The sequence below is a fragment of the Hylaeus anthracinus genome, unplaced genomic scaffold (assembly GCF_026225885.1).
Source record: "Hylaeus anthracinus isolate JK02 unplaced genomic scaffold, UHH_iyHylAnth1.0_haploid 3, whole genome shotgun sequence".
NCBI lineage: Eukaryota > Metazoa > Arthropoda > Insecta > Hymenoptera > Colletidae > Hylaeus > Hylaeus anthracinus.
In genome coordinates, this window is record NW_026535284.1 from 2,322,276 (window position 1) to 2,344,821 (window position 22,546).

The 22,546-nt window shown below is 33.6% G+C and overlaps 1 protein-coding gene across 1 annotated transcript in view; it reads left to right on the plus strand.

Moving 5' to 3' along the window:
- LOC128894258 (trissin receptor-like) overlaps positions 1–22,546 on the plus strand; it is a 47,418-nt gene that overhangs the window by 20,916 nt on the left and 3,956 nt on the right. Inside the window, exon 4 of the mRNA XM_054155909.1 lies at positions 20,937–21,588. Coding sequence (XP_054011884.1) covers positions 20,937–21,588 — 652 coding nt within the window. The remainder of the gene's footprint in view (positions 1–20,936; positions 21,589–22,546) is intronic.

The window sequence follows — 22,546 nt, forward strand, 5'->3', positions numbered from 1 at the left end:
TATAATATTTAACGTTTTCTTTAAATATCGTTAATTACTTTAATATTTTTTCAGGGTTGAATTATATTTCCTTGACACTCATGATGTAGTTCTATTAGATAAACATTGTTTTTTTTAATGGTTTATAATATCGGTTTTTTTATCATATCAAATTTTTACTAAGTTTCTCCATTGCGTTTTTTATTGAAATTGATAAAATAACGTGAAAATCTCTGTGTTTCATAAGGATCTGTGTTACAATTACAAAACTGTGATATCCTTGTGCATAGAGCTCGGAAGAGCAATTTAAATCAAAGTATGTAGACTCGTATTATTCAAATTTAAACAAAGATCAATTAAGTGAAGTTTTGTTAAGATACTCCATTAAATACATCCACGGCACAGCTACCTTAAGGCACACCTTCATCCGTCTCAGTTATCGATTATCCGTCAATTTACGTGACATTCAATTGTAGAAGGTTTTCACTAAGGCTGGGACTATTCGAATAATCGAATATATGGATATTGACGTCAGAAAGTATTCATTATCCAGATTTCGGATAACCGGATGTCGGTTCGGTTTATACAGAAGGATCTTGAAAAAGAGCAGTTTATTTTATTTATACCTGTCAGCGTATTCTTAATATTTTTAACTATCTGGAACATTTTCATTTCGGATTCATGATTAAATTTAGTCTTTGTAAAAAAAGAACTTTTTGTAAAGTCCTGTGGCGAAATTCATCAATATTCGCTCCAGGTGGAATTATATCAATTTTTTATATTCGGATATTGCTATAATATTCGGATATCCGGATATTCGAATACCCAGATTATCCGGATAGAATAGAAATCCGGATGAAACTCTCAGCTTTAGGTTTTCACCTTTCCTATTGTGGTCAGGTGTGGTGATACTGTCATAATGAAACTCCTAAATCTGCAGCCAGATCTTCATTTATTTATGGGTTATCATCCATCATGTCTCTTAAGAAGTCTTTCTGCTTTATACACCAGGAAAATACATTCTTTATGAACTTTGTCTCGGTATATCTTTTTAGAAATATTAGAAAGCAATTATTCTAAAACATTGTGCGTATATTTACTATACTGTTGTACACACATAAAAATATAACAATAGGTAAAATATTGATTGTACATTACAATATTGGCCACTAAGCAAGATAACTTTTTAAAAACATTGTTGGACAACGTTAGTGATATCAGATGACCTCGATATGTAAACCACAGAACCCACAGAAATGCTTAATCTTTCTGTCTGACAAAAATTCACGAAATGACGGACAATTGAAGAAAAGGTGCTAAATTTGATCAGAAAAATGGTGATTTTTTTATTAACAACAAAACAATTATTGATAACATAGCAAAGATACTAATGTATACTGTATAAAATAACGTCTTGAAAATCTTGTGAAAATTTCATCTCAAACATTTGGAAATTATCGCCTCTGTGTTATACGATATCATAGCAGAGCGAATATATTGCTTTAGATTCAACCCTTTGCACTCGGATGTCCCCTGAAAGGGGACATCACAAGTCCAGCAAACTTTGGTAATGACTATACAGGATAAACTTACGCGAGCGCAAATTTGTCAAAAGTGTATGCTTCCTTGAAGATTTACATTCAAATAGCATGAAAAAACATCCGCAGTCTACTAATAATAAATGTTCGAAATAGTGACCATTTTCATTAAACCTTTGCGAAATCGATTTTGTAACGAATGGCATACTACTAAAAATACTACTAAAAAAAGTTATTGTAGCTAAAATAAAATAGCCAAGCAACGCTTTTCTTCCGACTTGATTTACAAATATTATGATTTCCAATTGAAAACGTATTTTTCTTAAAGTGAAATATAGCATACTCAGGGATAGTGTAGCTTTCTATTACAAAAAAAGTTTTTAAAATCGATTCAGCAGTTCCGAAGATAACTCCCTACATAGAAACAAACAAATAAACAAACTTTACTTCTTTGTAGTATTCGTATAGAAGTATAGATATCTTCGTAAATATTAAATTTAGGACTGATAAACCTTTTTATTCAGAATTCAATACTTTATCGAGTTGCGAAAGAAATAGTTTTGGGATTTCAGTTAAAAAATCGAAGGTGACCGTGATATCTTCATTAAAAACAACGTTGGTTATAAAGGAACTCGATAAGATGCAACTTTTGTATGAAGGAATTTCGTGTATAATAAGGTGTTTAAAAGTTATTTAGGGTGGTAAAGTTAGGCGCCTCCCCTGTATGTAACAAAATATGAAGTAATATATGAATAAATTTGTGTAGAAAGAGAAAGAGAATATGTGATATAAAAGGAAGCTTAAGACTGGAACCTGAAAGATAGGAACTGTCAATGTATATTTGCAACTATTTGCACTTTATCACTCGTTAGAATAGTATAACATGGTAAATATAGAATAATATAAAATTTTGACTTTTCCCATAAATATCTTCAATTTTTAAAGATTTATGTAAGTTCAAGTACCATTGCAATAAGTTACATGTTCTTTAAGTAATACTATTGTACAATTAGGTACGACGGCGACGCGCGATGTGATTACTGTTAGAGCATTCTGTAACGAAGTGGATTCGAGTACAAACGGGCAATTCATTAATTATGATCAATGTTCAAGTAACCGAATATCGGCAATTTCATGAGACCCAATAAAAGAATATGAGTCATCGATACCCATTTGTTTGACTATTGGGGAACGTTGGCAAAGTGCGGGCAATATAGCCGTCGCAACTATCGGTATATTCGATGCTGAGAGATTCATCAGTGAACTTAAATCGATCTGCGCTTTATGACGTCAAACTGAGATAAAATTGAAAAATGAACATTCATTGAAAATTGGAATTTTCATTTCTTTTTGCTTCTCGAAAACATCGAGTTTTCCACATTCCTAACAGATTTTTCAATTCCATTCCTAATAAGAATACAAATTCAACTCGCTGAGGTTTTGTTTTTTATTCATCGTAGAATTATACAAAAATTACCTTTTTTCCATACATTTATAACCAATACACTTGTTAATTACTTTTTTCTTCAGCGGTAACTTGAAATGTTACGAATTTATCGAATTAATTATTTGTCTGTAGTGTTGGAGATATGAAAATACATAACTTTCTGTAACTATTTTGCGGGAAAGAAAAATTAGCATTTTATTGAAGAACTAATTTCACCTTCTCACCAGACCATACTATGGTACAAACGAAGAAAAGTTGTTTGTTTGCGGTATAACACTCTATTTGCATAGAATGTTACCCTGAATTTCTCGGTCTCATTACTGTTCTTGCTAGATAAACCGTGTAGAATCGCATTTGTTTTGAATGCAATATATTTCCTATAATTACTAATTCAAATGTATTTTAAAATTCAAATGTATTAATTCAAATGTATCAATTTATTTTTTCAATCAATTACTTGAACTCAATCAATACATGCAAGCACAAATTCTATTCCAGATGTAAAGCTATTCATTGTTTTCATTAACCGCTAGAGGTAAACGTGACATGTGTATCTGATACGTAAACAGAAATATATTTTCACCATTTGTTAGAATTGTAATCCCTAACCACAGTTTAGCAAGCTCCAAGTTAGATGCAGGAGTCCAGATTAGAGCGAAGTAGTCGTCTTCAAGTAACAGGAACTCTCGGAAACAGGAACGCTCTGTCAGGTGACCAGAACGGAAATTCTACTTGTACATACCTTACAGCTGGTCTTATAGTTTGAAAACACGAAGTATCTGATTCGAAGAACATCTGGGTGGCGAGAGCAGACGCACGTCTAAGTTGTTTACTAAAAGGGTTTTTAAGTTCGAGTTGTAAAAATAAAATTCGAGTTTTCACAGAATGACAAATCTTAGAATCTGTATAATACTGTCGACCATATTTGACGTTTTAGTTTTTGCATTTAGAATAGAAAATTCTCGGAAAATACAACCTACATAATAAGTAATATTCAAGTATGTATGTATTTTATTAATGCTCCCCCAAGGAGTTTGCATGACTCCCACTTCCATTACAATTTTCTTACTTTACTTTCTTACACTAATCCTTAAAACTATCCTTACTCTATCCTTATTCTATTCCTAACCTATCTTTAATTCTAAACCCGAGAGTGAACCATGCGTAGTTGAAGAAAGAGAGAGAGAGAGAGAGAAATAGCGCATGTTTTGCGCCCCCTAGTAATATTTAAGTATTACTTCAAATATATCTATTCTCATTGCCAGTAGATCTGTTTATTTAAATATTATTTTTAAGAGTAAGTTATAAGCGTGAAACTCGAGCTACTATAGAATGTAAGACTACGAGATTTATGTTTTCAATGTTTATACGAAATCATCTCGTTTATTAAAGCCACGAGTCCCCCACTCCCGATTCACGCGAAGAATAAATGCTCGATGATTTGACTACTGGGACATTTCAGAACGGATAAAGTAAAAACGAGACAAGTAGTAAGCATTAGCGCGTCAGGAAATTACCTTGGAGATTAAATTTCGTATTCTCGGAGGGAACTGCGGCAATATTGAATAAAAATTCAATTAGATCTCGGAAAAATAGACCACTACGACTCGTAAAAATACTTTAAGTTCGGCGCAATACCGGCGCTAGTAATTGAATATCGTGCCAGATAAGCGGACTGATCGATGAGAGGAATACTTTAATCTTAACCGTGATTCGTTGAAATTAATGGGTTATTATCTTACACTCGCAAAAAAAACGTAGACGTGTTAAATTAATAACAAAATTTTTGTTTATTTTTAATCATTTTTTTATTGTTATAGTCACGTGAAATTTGAATTGAACCATTTTTCAATAAGATCCAATAACTTGATATTGGATTATCCGGAAGCAAAAAATCAAACAGATTATTAAAATATAGTTTTGTTGATATCGTCCGTACTGGAATCAATCACCTGTAATTAAAAGATTCAAACGTACGCTATTTTGCTTTTTTAAATCAGAGCTGTTTCTGTTTAATATATAGGCAATAGCGACAAAATTATATTTTAATGATCTGTTCGAGAAAATTATTTAAAAAATCATTAAAAATAAACAAAAAAAAATGTATTTATTAGTTTAATATGTTTACTATTATACATAAAAACATTGTCATTCCACAATTAATTTTATGTTAAATAACAATTCTTAAAAAAATATAATTTTTTTCGTGAGCGTATGATAATACCCTCTTAAGTGCATATTGAAGAGTTGTAAATTACTTTTCATACGATAGTAGTTATTGGAGAGATTGAATACTTTTTGATCCTTCCTTATAATTTCTCTGATTTTTACTCGAAAAATAGAAAAGTACAATATAGACTAAATAAGGCAATTGTATTTGGTTTTTGTAACAATCATATACGTGGAAAATAAAATAAACAAATTTCTTATATTTCAATATTGTAATAATGTTAAAGTGGAAGTGACAAAATTGTCTGAAACTCCATTTAAAAAAATTATGTACTTACAGTTAGTAAAATTATTTTAATCTTACTTTATCTCCAGATATATTCAAAACATCAAATTTTTGTTACGTAGCTGAACATCAATCCGGAGATCGGCTACAATTTTCTTTAATAAAACTTTCGTCCTTGGAAAAAAACTCATACAAACTTGAACTGTTTTCAGTGAAATGGTATCCTATCCTGTATTCTTCTATCGAAACATCTTTCACTTGCTTTGGAAATGTTAGACAAGGAAATAATGTCCCTTAGTCTGTTCTCCAAAACTATCCTCTGAGATTCAGTGATATTTAAATAAGGTAACTGCGCTGGGTAGGGAAGATCTTTAAGTTTATCTTGGTGTTCCATAAATTATTGCTGAACTTTTCTGGCTAAGCGCAGAAATGCGGTATCGTCTTGAAATATGACATCGTTTACGTTGTTGGAAAACAATACGTGGGCCATAGCTTAAATCTGATCGTGCTGTACACCGAAGCACTTGCTGGCGGTAATATGATCATCCAGGATAATGGATGAGACCAACCGAATAGCATGATATGACCGTCCAAATCATTACGGAACTAGTCATATATTTTGCAGTTAGGAGCAGCCAATCCGGATGGTAGATACTCGTGTTGGCTACTGTAACTCAATGGTCAGCAACATTTTTTGACTCTGCACCAAAATACAATTTTCTCTCCGCGAAGTTGATGGCAGAATAGTATTTTTAAACATGCTGGTACTGTCGAAACTGTTTATGAAAGTAGGAATGATGAAGTTAAAACTATTTATTAAAGTAGTATCGCTAAAGTTGAAGGTACTCGTTAAAGTAGAAACTCTCAATGATATTATCAAATTCTTTCTAAATTAAATCGTAATAGCTTTTGTATTGCTAATAACTAGCCATCATTTTATGTGTACATTTGTATTAAAGAGTTACTGCTCCAAAATTTCTATTTCAACTTTTACTTTGCACTTTATTAATTTAATCAATAAGCGCCGCTTTATTTGATTATCTGGCTACTACAATATTGCCCACGTTAACTCTGACATGGCCATGTAACCCTGGTTAATATACATCAGAGATAGAGTACTGATGTCATCTCGTGACATACTTCACTCACAGAGTGTCGAACAAATTGACGACTTGTTATCCAAAGTATCATTCAACAAACAAAGACATCGAAAAGAATCACATAATATAAAATAGAATGACCAAAGACAGGATTTTATTTCGTATACGCTTCATATTTTTTAAATATTAGCTTACAACAAAATTAGATATACATACTACTATTAAATAAGAAAACTGTTTTATTCAACACAATCCATCTCCCCTTCTCTTCAAACAACGATTGTTGAAAAACAAAAACTGCCGATAAATGGCTCTTAATATTAATGAGTTGTTTCTGAAACTAATCTCTGAGTTCCTATGTTTAAGTTTCATTTTCCATTACCGAGAAATACCCAAATAAGGATAGCAATGTCTAAGGAAACAAAAAAAGTGAAAGAATTGTTCGTTTTATTTGGCAATCGACAAGAATCACGGCTACAAAGACGTTTCACTCCTTGATCTAATCGGAGAAGATCGTTCTTACCTTTTACTTTCTGATTTCTTAAAGACGAGTGCAGAAGTCGAGATATTTTCAAAGAAAACCATCGTACGCTATACCTCTTTCCGGTATCCACATTCCAGGGGTCATTTAAGATTGCTCACTTCTTACTATATTTTTTCAAAGTTACGTATAACGTCGTCCCACGTAGAAGCTAGTTATTGTAATTTCGTTTTAAAGCGACTCTCGAAGAACGATGCTCGTCGTTTCAAGCAAACACTTTACGATGGAACGAGATTACGAAGTCGGATAGCACAGCTGGAAGGCTCTCTGTCGTGACAGTCGGCGCATGGTAGGAAAAAATGAGAGCGAAATGAATTTGTGCGACAAGAGTGGAACTTTTAGAGAAAGATAGGGAGCAGAGATCAGAATTGAGTTCCTTCGATTCTCTTAAAACGCATCCAGGGTATCGAATCTGGCGTGTACCATTCGACGAGGTAAGTGAACTGGATATACCGAAGGAGAATTAGATGAAGCAAAATGAAGAATATTGGCGATGGATCGGCAAGGTTTTCTCGACGAAAATAAATGTGTTGCTTAATGCTACTTTTTGCACTTTTAATACAAAAGTGCGAAAGTACTAAGAAGTAAGAAGATAATAATCGTGAAAATTTGCGCGAGGGAAACAGTTTGTACGCCTGAATCTCAAAATAAATCTCAGTGTATTGTGTGTGACGAAATTTTTAACGAGGACTAGATTCAGTGCTGTGTTTGTGAAGGCTAGACTCACGAGGCATGTGTGGATATAAATCTATCACATTCAATTGCAAAAAAACTATATAAATATTAAATTGTATGATGGCCGAGGCTATGCATCACTTTTTTAGAAAGGCTAGAAAATACGATTTTTTAAAAAGTATTTTTATAATAAGTTTCAAATTGTTTTTGATTGTATTTGTTGTTTATTACGCAAATAAATGTTCCTGAATTATTCTATAGTATCTGTTTTGATCTGTATGCACCTTGTCTTATGCGAAATATCAAAAAGAAAAAAGTAGTCGGAACTACTTACCATTCGATCCTCTACAATGTAGGGCCTACATGATACGAAACATGATGTTTTGAATCCTGAGTTTAGGTCATCATTAGACCGCTAACAATTTTTTAAATTACAAGTTTCGATATGTACAAGAGTACAATGAATATTTTTTCAAAGATATAAACAATCTTCAATATTTTTTGTATTTAAATATGAAAATGGTGTACAGTATATACATATTGTATAATATTTATTCGTCTGTGAGCCACCATTATATATATATACATATATACAGTATATAACGATGAACCTTCACTTTCGCATAAACGATATTTATTAATAATAACGCTTCTTCGCATTTCCATTTTAACAAGTTCCTGATCGGACAATCGCCTTTTTCTCTAAAAAAGATGAAAGTTTAAAAGGGATTACTTACGCTAATTATTTCATGGAAAATTAGTTCCTTCACCAAATTGCAAGTAACTAAGGAATAATTTTTTTATCATTTTTCAAAAGAAATAAAGACGAAACATTGCAATTTTTGAGAAAAGCATTAACTTATATTAAAAGTTTCAACACTTAGCCCTTAGAATGTATACTCACAATTAGAGATAATGATGCATTTAATATAACTATTGTTGTATTATATATTGTTGTATGGTAACCAACCAGAATTTTCAAAAGCTCTCGTCACACTCGTTAACCTCTTCAGTAATCATTAAGAAATTAAAAAAATGGAAAAAATAACACTTTTTCTTTATTGACGAATTTTATTTACTGAATATAAGTATATATCTCTCATAAAAGCCATTTCAGGCTCAAAATGGGATTGAAAGTTGATATCTACTGATTAATTTCGGTAACATTCATTCTAATACAAATATGTGAAAATAAAATTAAAACAACTCGCGTTCACTATACAAAAATTTACACAGGGTTGCTTATCTGTAATCTACGCTTTTACATACCAGAAATCGTATTTATTTTCACCCGAGTATATTCAGGAGTGGCCTTTTCTACAGGTAAAGCTTGCCCTACTTATCTTGGAAGTGGGATTTTCGGCACATAATAACCGCCCGAGTAGCGTGGTTCTTAAGCGGTTAAAGTGCGGGAAGGGGTTAAATATAATTTTTTTCAAACTAATAATGGACAGAATATTCCAATCCCAAAAGCAAGCATTAATTTATTTTAACTAAATTTCGATCCCTATATTTACGTAATATGCGGTATCTGTAGATATACGTAATAGTAAATTCGAAAAATTAGTGATATTATCTAAAGCCAGACCTAAATAGGAAGTAAAAGTCACCGATTATCGTATAATCTCACGAAGAGAATATTAATAAAAATGAATTCTTGTTGGGAACGAGTTTTCCCACAAATTAATAATATTCACAGCTACTACCAAAATTTGTCCACATTTGTATGATCTTGCGACACAATAAACTTACACGTCCGAATTTGAATACGTGTACAAGGCGTGCGGAGGAAAGAAGGAAACGAAGGAAAGAAGCGAGTGCGTCGGATGACGGATGCGCGTAAGCGGGAAGTCCTGTGATGACTAGTATTCACAGACGGAAGGAGTTCCGATCTGGGCGCGAAAAAGTTGTTCCATCGAAGAAAGAAAATGAGGGCAAGTTGTAGAGTCGAATCATAACTTATGGAAAATGAGTGGCAACGTCGCGAAGCATAAGTCGGCGCGAACGTGCTGGAGTTTCACGAAGAAACGGTGCATTGAATCGGATATCGTATTAAAGGAATTCTCGGGAGATAAAAGTATGATGACCGCTTGAATTCGCTATTGAAAAGCTTCCAAAATGTCCAAGTTGTACGTTGAACATAGTTGTACGTCGAATGAAATCCACTAAAATTTTATTTCATAGTAGTTGGACACTTATATTGCTCGAATGTAGAGAGTATACTGTATCTATGTAGTAGAATAGACGGCAAGTCACCCATATTTTTAGTCGTAAGTTCACCATTCTAATAAGATTCATAATACACTACTACCAAGTTTAAAAAAAATCCGTCAAGTTTTGCAGAACGTATAAATATTTTTTGAATCCAATAGAACGTGGGCTGTCCACGTACGGGTGTAAGACCTCGATCCGCTTCTGAATGCCGGCTTCGTCCAGCCCACTTGCTGGTCTTTTAAATCTGCCTCGATTAAAACATATTATTATTGTGCAATTTATGTATTTAGTTTTAAAGTTTCAATTATAGTATACTATAATCCTATATCCTATAATTATAGTATCCTATGGTACCCTTGATACTAATACTTATTTGCCTGGACCCGCAAGTTAACTATCAGCATGCAATTACTGCACCAGGATTATATTTCTGGCCAGTACAGCAATAAATAAAACAAATGTTTAAGGGTATCTAACAGTGATCATAACAATCTATTAGATAATTCAAATTCCGTTTGAATTTTGTTAGAATCGAATCGGACGATTCCACGCCGAATTACATGGAACAATGAGGATAATATTTAATAATTATATATTAAAAAAAAAACAATTGTTTAAGAGTATCTAACAATGATAGTAACTACCTATTAGATAGTAGAAATTTCACCCTTTAATTTGAATTTTGTTAGAATCGAATCGGACGATTCTACGCCGAGTTAGCCACTTCAAAGTCACATACATTGTTATAAAAAAAAACAATTGTTTAAAAGTATCTGACAATGATAACAACAATGTATTAGGTAGTAGCAATTGTGCCCTTCAAATTGAATTTTGGTAGAATCAAATCGGGCGATTCTACGTTGAGCTATGTCAGCTCAAAGTTTCTTATTTTATAGACAATTTTAAATGACTGACAGGCGCTGTGACCTATATATACAGTGTCCCAAAAATGTTGGAGGTCCTTGAAAAGGGTGGTTCAGGGGGTGATTTGAAACAACTTTTTCCTTAGCGAAATTGTTGTCCGAGGCTTCGTTGAGGAGATATTAACGGAAAACACTGACCAATCAGAGTGCGCGTATACCGTTGGAGCGGCCGCGATAGCGATGGCTACGCGCTAGGTAGCCGCGCTAGTACGCGAACAAGGGACTCGATGTGCATCGAAGGACATTGGACGCGGTCGCTTAGCACGTAGCCATCGCTACCGCGGCCGCTCCAACGGTATCCGCGCGCTCTGATTGGTCAGTGTTTTCCGTTAATATCTCCTCAACGAAGCCTCGGACAACAATTTCGCTAAGGAAAAAGTTGTTTCAAATCACCTCCCGAAACACCCCTTTCAATGTGTTACAACATTTTTGGGACACCCTGTATATACACATAGCGTCCTTGCAAGGCCGTTCGAATTCCGAGAAATACTAGTAAACATTGTAGTATTTCCTGGTTGGAGAATCCCTCAAAATTCTTTGAAAGAAAAATATTTATATTCATTTTTCCTGACGATCGATTTTTATGAAATTTGGTATACAGGGGTTTTTGAGGTCGCTGATTCCAAATCTGAACACAAAATTTAGAAATTCAAAATGGCGAATCCAATATAGCGGACCAAAATAAGAAAATTGATTCGAATTGGATGAAACTTAGTATAAAGGGGTTATCGGTGTCGCTAATTCCAAGTGTGAACTCAAAATTTAGAAATTCAAAATGACATGATGTGTGGAAGTGCCCTTTCACGGAGGGGGTTGAAAAGTAGTGACCTATCCCGCCCCCTCCCCCCAAACTTGGTGGGTAGTAGTGTGTCTATATAAGGTAATATCACTAAAAATTGCAAACGATTTCATTGACGAACGAAGAACTTCTGAACAAAAATATGGGCGATCGTAATATTGTAAGACGCCCTGTATATTCATTCTATATGAGAAAACTAATTGAAACTATATAATTAATTTTTGTATACGAGACTCTGTTTTTTTTTAGAATAACGGCTATGATTATTTTCTGGGTACACGTGTATTGTACGTGTACCAGAAGTATGTACCCTACTCCGCCTACTCCATTTTAAAAGCAATTCAGCGTCTGGTGTACTCTTGGCATAGTGGTTGTGTACTATTTACTTGTCCGTCTGTGAGACAAGATATCGTGTCTACCAATTGACAACCCTTTTTGTAGCTTTGGATGTACACGGAGGGAACTCGTATATATCGTTGAATACAATTACTTAATCTTGGGGGCGGAGTCTATTACATTTTCCTTTTATACTTGAAATACTTGACTTAACGATTTTAGCCGCAGACTATTGTAGTATTAAAAAAATGAAAGCAAACATTAACCCAACATTCGATCCATTTAAATTTTACATTGGTAGAACATTAAAACAATCGTTGAATTTACTTGTTTAGAATTATGTTTGATACTCAAGAAATGTAGTTTAACATTCAAATATAATTTCTACAAAATTAACGTACAATAGTTAAATGTAATAAACTATCAGAAAGGTGGATCGTCACAATTACATTTTCCATCATTCAGGCTAATTTGATTTAATGCGAAATTGTTTTCATTGGCTTTGACTCATTGCATTTTTAACTCAATGAATATACAAACTTATTAAATGAAAGCCTGTTGTTGAATTAAATGTTTCAAATCCCCTTGATGATTCGCTGTATTACACGATACTTATTATTTTAATAAATATCTTGAAAGTGTTTGTCTAAATCTATCAATTAACATTGTCGGATATTTGTAAGTCGATAACAATTTCGAAAGTAAGCTGACAATGTAAATTCAATGGAAAGCAATACAAACAAAATGCAATCAGCGAACCTGTCGAATCTATAGTTAAATACATATACATGTAGTAATATTTACATTATAATACAATATAACTCGTGTATTCAACAAATATTGAAAATCGCTTTCCTCGGAGATAAAGCCTCGCACAAACAATCGTTGCCATACATTTTTTATTCATTTTTATTTGCATAGGAAACATTGCCATTTATGTAAGCAATTCCAAAGACTCGCGTGTATTGCACTATGTAGTGTGAATTTTTGGCAACGTTTTCCTTTCTTTCCACCCAACAAATGCATTTCCACCGAATATACTTTTCAACAGAGTTCCGGATACGGACAATAATAGTTGAACGTCACTTTGTCACGAAGCGAAGGAACGTTGTGAAAAGAATTGAAATTCTTTCGCGTAGTTCTCTTTCTCCTATTTATTTATTTATTTATTTATTTATTTATTTATGTACTGGAGAAATGGTAAATGCAATGCTCGAGAATATTAACAATAGAAAATACGGAGCACATTACGGGAAAGGTACGAAAATGGAAGGACAGAAACGATTACAGAAAATATGCGAGGCATTCAACACCACAAATCAAATATTGGAGCCTGCACCACGATTCATTCGATCAAAAGATACTCATATTCGTCGTTTTAGCAAACTAATGGGTTTTTCAATAAAGACGATATGTTTTTAAAATGTTATGGAAACCCCGTTTAATGTCATATACGTAACATTTACTGCTATGTTTACTCATTGTTAGTAAGATACACGCTTCAACAATGATTGGTAATTATCAAAAAATTGATAGTAAAATAAATGTTGTTTTGTATATATTGTAATACTCAACGTGCATTTCGTGAAAATTATGGTTCACATAATCGACTTAATAAATAATAAATAAATAGATAGATAGATAGATAGATAGATAGGTAAGTAAATAAATAAAACTAGCTGGTTATTGTTGCTCGCTTAATTCATATAGCTATTCATATTTATTTTGTGTGTGACCCTTCACGAGCCACACAAGGAACTTCCCGATTTCCGATTACAGCGCCATCTATCGCGAATAAAAAAAATGTTTGAAACTAGTGTTTTGAAAAGGTCTCATAGCCAGCTTTCACAGTGCATGATAAAAAATGAGGTGTTCCATTAAAAAAATCATGTTGACCTTGACGTGACTTTGACCGGTCCTTTGAAGGTCAAACGGATACGATAGTTCAATAGAATTTTTGAAACCCTAAAACTTTTCTCTAAACCGTTTTTCTCACAAATGTTCCATTTTGGAAATATTTGACTGTTTCAGTAGAGTACTAAAAAAACTACTGGACCGAATTAAAACAAAATCTAATCAACTCTAAGTTAGATTGATACACATCGATTGCATCATCGATCATTTTGATTTCGCTATTAGTGTTTTAGAAAACGTTAACGAAAAATTTGTTTACATACGTAAATACATACGCACACACACACGCGCGCGCGCACGAACAATTTGTTAAAAATAGACTAAAATGACTCCAATGATCTTGAAACATGGAGATCTGTTAAAAAATCGATTTTTCATTTTAGGGGCAAATACAATAACTTCCCTATAAATCGAGAAGTTAATAATAAATAATATACTTGCTATTCATCGAATCGTTGCAAAATTCGAGTAGAATTTCTCTCCACGATACTAAACAAAGAACATTGTATCGCAATCGTAGCCATTGGGAATTCGTTGATTGGACTCTAGAGCAATTCAAAATTGATTCTAATTTTGAAGCTCGCGAAAACTGGATGAATTAAAAATAAATATTGAAAACTGCATTCGTGAACTTAGATATATCGAACAAAGTAATTGGAAATCTGGTTCATCGAATTCATTCTTGTAAACAATGCCGAGATGAACATTCAAGTGATATAAAATTCCACACATAATTCTCATGCGTCATATTTTAAAATATAACGGAGAACGTGTTCTATCTTAAATGGTTATTTAACTTCATTTTAACATCACATCGTTCTTATTTAGGAACCCTTTGTACTCTTCTCTAATTCTAAAAAAGACCAAGTAGAGAATCGAGAGAAAATTGCTATAACAATTTAAATCAAATAATTTCGAAATTCCTTATCTTACTATTTAAACTGTGTTTTTGGGATCTCTAACTGTTTTAATGAAATGATTTAATTATTGAATTGTTCGTCGCTTCGTATCACCGAATTCCATTCTAGCTGTATCATGATACCAGCTAATTCTCTGCAGTTCTCTGAATAATCTTCGTGGCGATTAATCAAGAATCGGACAAATAGCATACGTCCGATTTCAATTTTGCTGAAGTTTGCTCTCAGATTTAATTGAGAATGGAATGAGGAAAATATACAAAACATTTAGTTGGCGTCGTATTTCACATATTAAATTGTCGGCGGAATTACGCTTTCGTGATGAATATACAGGGTGTCCCAGCCTAACTGTTAAAAAGCTATATCTCCAAAACTATCGGCCGTATGCAAAATTTCAAATATGGAAATTGTATGGTAACGGTATTTAACGAGATATGATGGTCAAGTTTCGTTTCTCAAATGAAACTATATATTTTTTTTTAGACACATTCTCTTTCTACGTAACATCGGCTCATAGTTTGTTATAGTTTGTTATGAATGGCGTCAGTAGTTGCCATGTTTAGAAGGAACAGTTACAGCTGCATCTGTAAAACTATCAGAGTCCAACTGTCAGCCGAACTGTCAAAACTCCAAATTGTCCGGAAACTACAATTAATTACATTGTAATACTGTGTTGTTATTGCGATTGAGTTATGGTTTATAATAAACGGACACGCGGTGCGAAAGTCGCGACCGACGTTTCCAACAATATCTTAGTATACAGGGTATTTCACCTAACTTGACCATCTTAAATATATCGCTTATTTTGTATGATAGAAAATATGTCATGTGGTGAAAATATTCTGTTCGAAGGTGCCAATATAGTAATGGGCCAAATTTGTTTCGAGATTTCAAGGTCATCGTATTTTTTTTTTATATGAGACTGCAATGAGACTACAACAGTTTTATAGCTTATAAAAAAATGAATCCAACGAATTTTGATATGTTGTAAAAGGAGGAAAACGTTACCTTCAGTTATCTGAAAGGCATACTATGTTTGAATTTCGAAGCTTTCAAAACTTGCCTTTTCTTTAGAAAGAAATATTTTAAATTGAAGTTGAAAAATTGGACTTCGGCTACAATAAGCCGCTTTCTATACCACTATGCGTCGTGGTGGACATTGGACTTCAAGTTGGAAACACGAAATTATAGATAGAGATGAACCGATGTCGAAGCTAAATGAGATGTACAGCCAGCACCGGCAAAACGAACCCGCATTTTTCGTTTTTGCAACGTAGCCAAACGAACAATTCGTATCGACTGACATCGCGAATTCGATAAAATAATCCGATCCAAGGGAAATGCGGGTTGAGCGGTTACGTTAAAAGGATTGGTTGGAAAAATGGAAAGATACTCGAAACATCCCCCTGCGATACAACGATTACAACTGATATGCACGGACGCGAGAAATACAGTGCTAAATTAACGTGTTCGCGATAAGAATGAAACGGTTAAATCCTAATTTAATGTCTGATTATTCGAAACGATTATTTCATTCCACGGAGTCCATCGGGCTTAATTGAGACAAACTCACGTTCGACGCGGTAGAATAGCTAATTTGGACATCAATTCAGTGGTATTCCACCCCGATCGATAAATACATAACATTCAATCGTTTAGTTTCGTTTATTCCACCGTTCTCTCGAGCTGCTTTGCACTGAGAAGAAGCTAATTCTTGTAATCGAGTTGATTATTACATTCATTTACATTTACGTTGGGTAAGTGTTATTGGATTCGACAAAAAAGTTCTCTCTTTGTTACAAATTGAAATCAAATATCAGAAAACAAGGACTGAGATCACCCATAATGTTGAAACATTTAACTTGAAAAGCTATTGCATGATGTAGGAAGGATTTTGGATAGTAACTCTTAATTATTTCAGAGCTTTTAAAAGTTTATAACGATAAAGAAACTGGATCCGTATAAAATGACCTGGGTGAGTCTGTACAAGAAGCTGTTGTCTAACAAATGGTATACGTATAAATATAGCGAAAAATTAAATAAAGCATTAACGAATCTTGCAGAACTGTCTGCAAGACTTTAGTATACTTGGTGATTTCTCTTAAGTAGTAATCGCATTTGACTATACTTCAAAGACGTTCTTTATACTCAAACGAATCTTAATACAGTGTAATACTCTAGTATTATATTCATACTCATGTTTATTCATGGGTAATTTATTGACCGTCAATTTCATTATAATGCTCGAGCAACGTGCAGTGCGTAGCACGTGCAAAAGTATCGATCAGGAGAGGAACATTTACATATTTCTTTGTCGCTTTCAAGGATTACGTTTTAACTTAACGCGTGTACAGCTGCCAACGGAAACCTGGCTGACTGACATGTTACAAATGTAATGTCAATATAAAAATGGCTGGTTTAATAATCTTGAATATTTAATGTCCACTTTTACATAATTTATTGTACCTTGAAATACACCATCACTGCAAATTCTGAACAAAACTGAACATATAAATATACATGTATGTATATAATGTGTTACATATATGTATTATATACTAATAATAATAATGTATGTACACATATTTGTTTATTTATTTATTTATGTATCCCACAACACATTATATTTATATTATATACATGACGTACCTGTCGTATTTTCATTGAAATTCTATGTTAGAAAATCCAATTTCAAAGGTAAGACTTTATTGGATACTCTATCATGTGATAGTCCTGATCGTATCACTCGAGAACCGCATAAAAACTTCGGTATCGTGAAAACTACTACTCATCGTGACCGAAATAGGCAATTCCTGCATTCAACTTTCCATTGAGAATCATATTAAAGATGAAAGCGCGAAATTCAAAACAAAGGCGAACAAAACTAAACAAAAGTGAATAAAATTAGAAAAGAGAACAAAAATGAACATGTGTGTACCCAGATAGCACCGGACGTCCCATGGACGTCCATTTTATGTCCAGTTTACGTCCATTTTATGTCCAGTTTACGTCCAAACGTCCGACGTCCGTTGTCGGACGTCCTTAAGACGTCCTGCGAACGTCCATGGGACCTAAATTCTGCACGTCCCAGGGACGTCCGCCCGGAATGTCTTACGAATGTCCATGGGACCTAAATGTCGTTTACATGACAGAGGGATGTCCGCTCTGAACTTTCTAGATTTAGAGAAAAATACTTTTTTTTAAACAAAATAAATATTATTTATTAATATTATTTATAATATAATATTTATTCAATATGTAGAACAGAATATTTTTTTTCGAATATAAAATACACTATTTACAATTGTAAATTAATATTAATTAATATAATTTAATATTAATATAATTAATTAATTAATTAATATTATTATCCCAGATAGCATCGGACGTCCCATGGACGTACAAAGAACGTACAGAAAACGTTCTGGAAATGTCCATAAGACGTTCCTGTTCCTGTGCTATCTGGGTATTCAATCATTATTTCATACCGCAACAGAATATTTTTTCCGTAGATAAAACACATATTTATCTAATATTCGCAACAGAATATATGTTTGAACATGTAAAACAAAATATTTATTCAATGTTAGGAATACAATATTTTTGGTACATATGAGATGTAATATGTATGTAATATTTGGAAGTATTCAGAATTACCTAGAAAATTAATTCTTCTAACTTTTCAAAAAAAAGTTTAAGTCATTTAGACCAATTTCAAAAGAAGGAATTGTATTTTTAAAAGTATCCGAATATTAATGCGAGTCACTATATAAGCCTAAAATATGAGTCGTTTTAGCAGAGGCGTTTATGGGTAAGTGAGGAAACAGGTTGTTGTTGTAGTCCGAAAATCGTGAGTTCGAATCCCGCCGAAGGTAAATAAAAATTGAAAAATTTGTTCGTCGTTTTTCATGGAATCCAGTTACAAGAAATAAATACAGTTAACTTAAATCTACCAACAAATATATATACCAAGAAAATATATAAAATTAACGTCCACATCGGACGTTCCAGGGACGTACATAGAATGTCCACGCCGGTCGTTCCAGGGACGTTCACAGGACGTTTGGACGTACATAAAACGTCCCTGTGCTGTCTGGATATACATCATAATGCATTTGTCGGATTTTTAATAAGAAATTCTATGCTAGAAAATCAAATGCCAGAAGTGACACATTTTATAGTACACTCTAGCATATGACTGGTTCTGATTCTATCATTCGAAAACGGAGAGTTACCGCATAGAAATTTTGGTATCATGAAAAATTATTCCTGAAAAAGATAATTCCTGTATATAAAAAATTCCGTCGAGAACCATGCTAGAGATAAAAGTGCGAAATTCTGAACAAAACTGTGCAGAGTTAAATAAGACTGAACATATAAATATACAGTGGCTGCCAATTTTATCATATTGTTTAGTTAACACTTAACCGACTGATCGGGGAGATCTCCTACTTTGACCTTAGCAACGTATTACCTTAGCACACATTTCTCGTTTTTTTTTAGACATATTTAATGTTCTGAATTTTCAGACTTCATTACCTATACTTTCTGAACAACTCACAAAAAAATAATTATTATATATATACTTTTAATGTTATGTTTTGCATAAACAAAATGCGAAATTGTTAAACTAAATTGTTACCGTAAGATATAATTGACCACTTAAATAATTTTCAGACTTCTTTGATTTCAAATAGTGAAAATCAGTCCGCGTTACTTGCGAAAAATGCGCGGTGAACAGCGTAGTTTGGCTTGCCAGAACGCGGTGGACAGCGTACAGTTTGCGGTGGCGCGGGTGGTCGGTTAAAATAACAAGGAAACATCGATGAGTATTACACTCCGACTTTGATGGAATTTAGTACACTTGTTTGTACAACCTTCCAATGAACTAAACCATCTTCAGTTCGTGCCACTTTTGTGATTCAAGGGAGAAACTACCCCTTTTATCTAAACCGCCCCTTTTACTTTTGTACTTACAACTCGGAAATGATAAGAGATATCAAAAAAATGTTCAAACAAACATTGCACTGTATTGTAGAGGTCTATAAACCAGTATCAACAAATTTAAAAAAAATGTTTTTTTTCCAAAATTACGCTCTTTCCCCCGAAATTTTTGATTTATTTCTGGATCAGTTAAAGCATTTTTTTATTTTGAATTCAAAGATGTGTATGATTTTATGATTATCATACTGACAAGCGATATATTATTGTAAAATTGTCGCTTTAGTTGTCGATATTTCGAGTTCTTTAGGAATTTTTAAGATTGAAAATCTTGTTACTTTCGAACAACCGAAATTCATGTCCCGTTATATGATGAAAAATGCTGTGAGACGATGAAATGTGTGGGTAGTAACAGAATAAATATGTCCCGTTACATAACTTGAAAAGTGGAGAGGTAATGCATGAATTACACAAATTCTTGGAAGGTCTCACAAACAAGTGTACTAAGTTTCATCAAAATCAGGGTGTAACACTCACCGATGTGTTTTTTACAGTGTTAAGGTGTTTTTGCCAAAAAACGGTTAATCCACAAGTGCAGTATACGTAAAGTATACGTAAAAAAATTGTATTACCATATAATTTAAACAGGAAAAGAGGTTGACAAAAGTTTCCAGTCACGGAATTAAAGTACAATAAACAAAAAATGTAACAAACGTTTGGACATAAATCTTTTATATATCAATTAAGTATGTTTAATACTGAATGCTGTAACCTTTTGATACAATCATAACCATCCAACATCGGAGTGTTGAATCAATGAGTTTGTTAACATACACCATACTTACCTTTTCCAATCCATCGGGTGAAGATTGTATTAAATCGGCCTCATTTCTATGTTTGCCAATGCATGTCGCGAAAATGGATAGTCACTGCATGAAACTACAGTATCGCGAAAAACTACTGGTCATAGTGACGAAAACATAATTCCTGTTTACAAAAAGTTTCATCGAAAATCATATCAGACGTAAAAGCGCGATGTCCGCGATACGCAACCTTCTGTCGTCTAACGTCAACTTTCGTGCAATATCCGAAAGTTTCGGGGATAAGCGGATAGTATCGAATTAAAACTATCGTTACCTCTTGTTCGGTTGTTCCAGGTAACCTGATGGTGATCTTTGTGGTGAGCTTCTCCCGACGACTGCGCAGTATTACGAACTTCTTCCTGGCCAATTTGGCGGTGGCCGATTTCTGCGTTGGCATCTTCTGCGTGTACCAAACCCTGACGAATTATTTAACCAACAGCTGGCAGCTCGGCGATTTCCTTTGCAAGGTTTATATGTTCGTTCACGCGCTTTCCTATACCGCCAGCGTATTGATCCTGGTGGTGGTCTGCGTCGAACGATACTTGGCCATCGTTCATCCGATCAAATGCAGATCGGTGCTGACGAGAAGTCGCCTGAGACTCGTCGTAGGTCTCGTATGGTTGATTGCCGCGATTTACGCATCTCCGAGGTTCCTCTACGTCGAGACCATGAGAAATCATTTAATCACGGGCGACGTAGACATTATATGTCTAGCAAACATCAAGAAACACAACAAGAACGTTCTAGACGCCGTGAACCTGGTCTTCCTTTACATCGTTCCTCTCGTTTTGATGTCTTGTCTCTACTCGAGGATCGCCATTGGATTATGGAGAAGTGGGGCCACTCTCAGAGGACCTGGTCTGACGACTGGGACCGGTAGCGTTAGAGTCCGTCAGGTCCCTAATTCCAGCAGGAACATCCTTCGTGCCAGACGTGGCGTCATAAGGTATTTACGTCACGTATGGCTGAAATATCACCCTTTAGAATATGTACACATGCAATTTGTATTCCATCATTTCGATATATTCAGACCTGTCCTAATGCCACCTACTGAAAATTGACACGAACTTCAGAACAGCCTAATATTATATCTTCAAAATTGAAGGATGAATTGAATATTTAATTTTTGAATATAATTAGTTGATGCTTTAGGAATTGTTACCAGATATTGCAGTAAAAGCGTTAAGGATAATTCAGTAATTTAAAAAGAAAGTTGCACAATTGCAGACAAAATGAAGTGGATAGATAGTGCAAATAGTTATCAACGATGTTCAGTCGAAGTAGTACTACTGTTATTTTATTTATTACTATATTATATTATTATATTATATATTATTATGGTACATAGATTACTTACTTAGTGAATAATTAAAATTAATATTTACATTTTGGTTTAAATAAATAACGCTTAATGAAAATGTCCACCATTTTTGGGAAGACAAAAATAAGTGTACACACGGTTAAGATATTGCAAGATAGAAAGTGTGAACAAAATATCTGGTCTGGTTTACATGCAGTGGTTACAAACGCACACTGCAATTGCTGCTTAGGCTTTGTACAAGACATCGCTTGTATATTATTCGCGAAACAGTGCAAAATTTTAGGAAGAAGAAATTTCATTTTAAATTCTAATGAGTTAATTATTATTAACTGCCTCGATAAATTAACGACGATAAAATTCAAAGAACACATTGCGAAATATACTACAGAATAAAATTATTCATAAAAATCTTCATTGTATCGAGACAATTTTTTTTTATTTTGTAGGTATTTATCTGTACTTTAAGAAAAAATTAATGCAAAATGGATGCGAGTCGATGCCGCACCTCCAGGTCCTGGTAACCCCCAAGCATTTTTTTTTCTTTAACTTTTGATTGTTTGATGGGCTACCTGGGTTGTCTTTT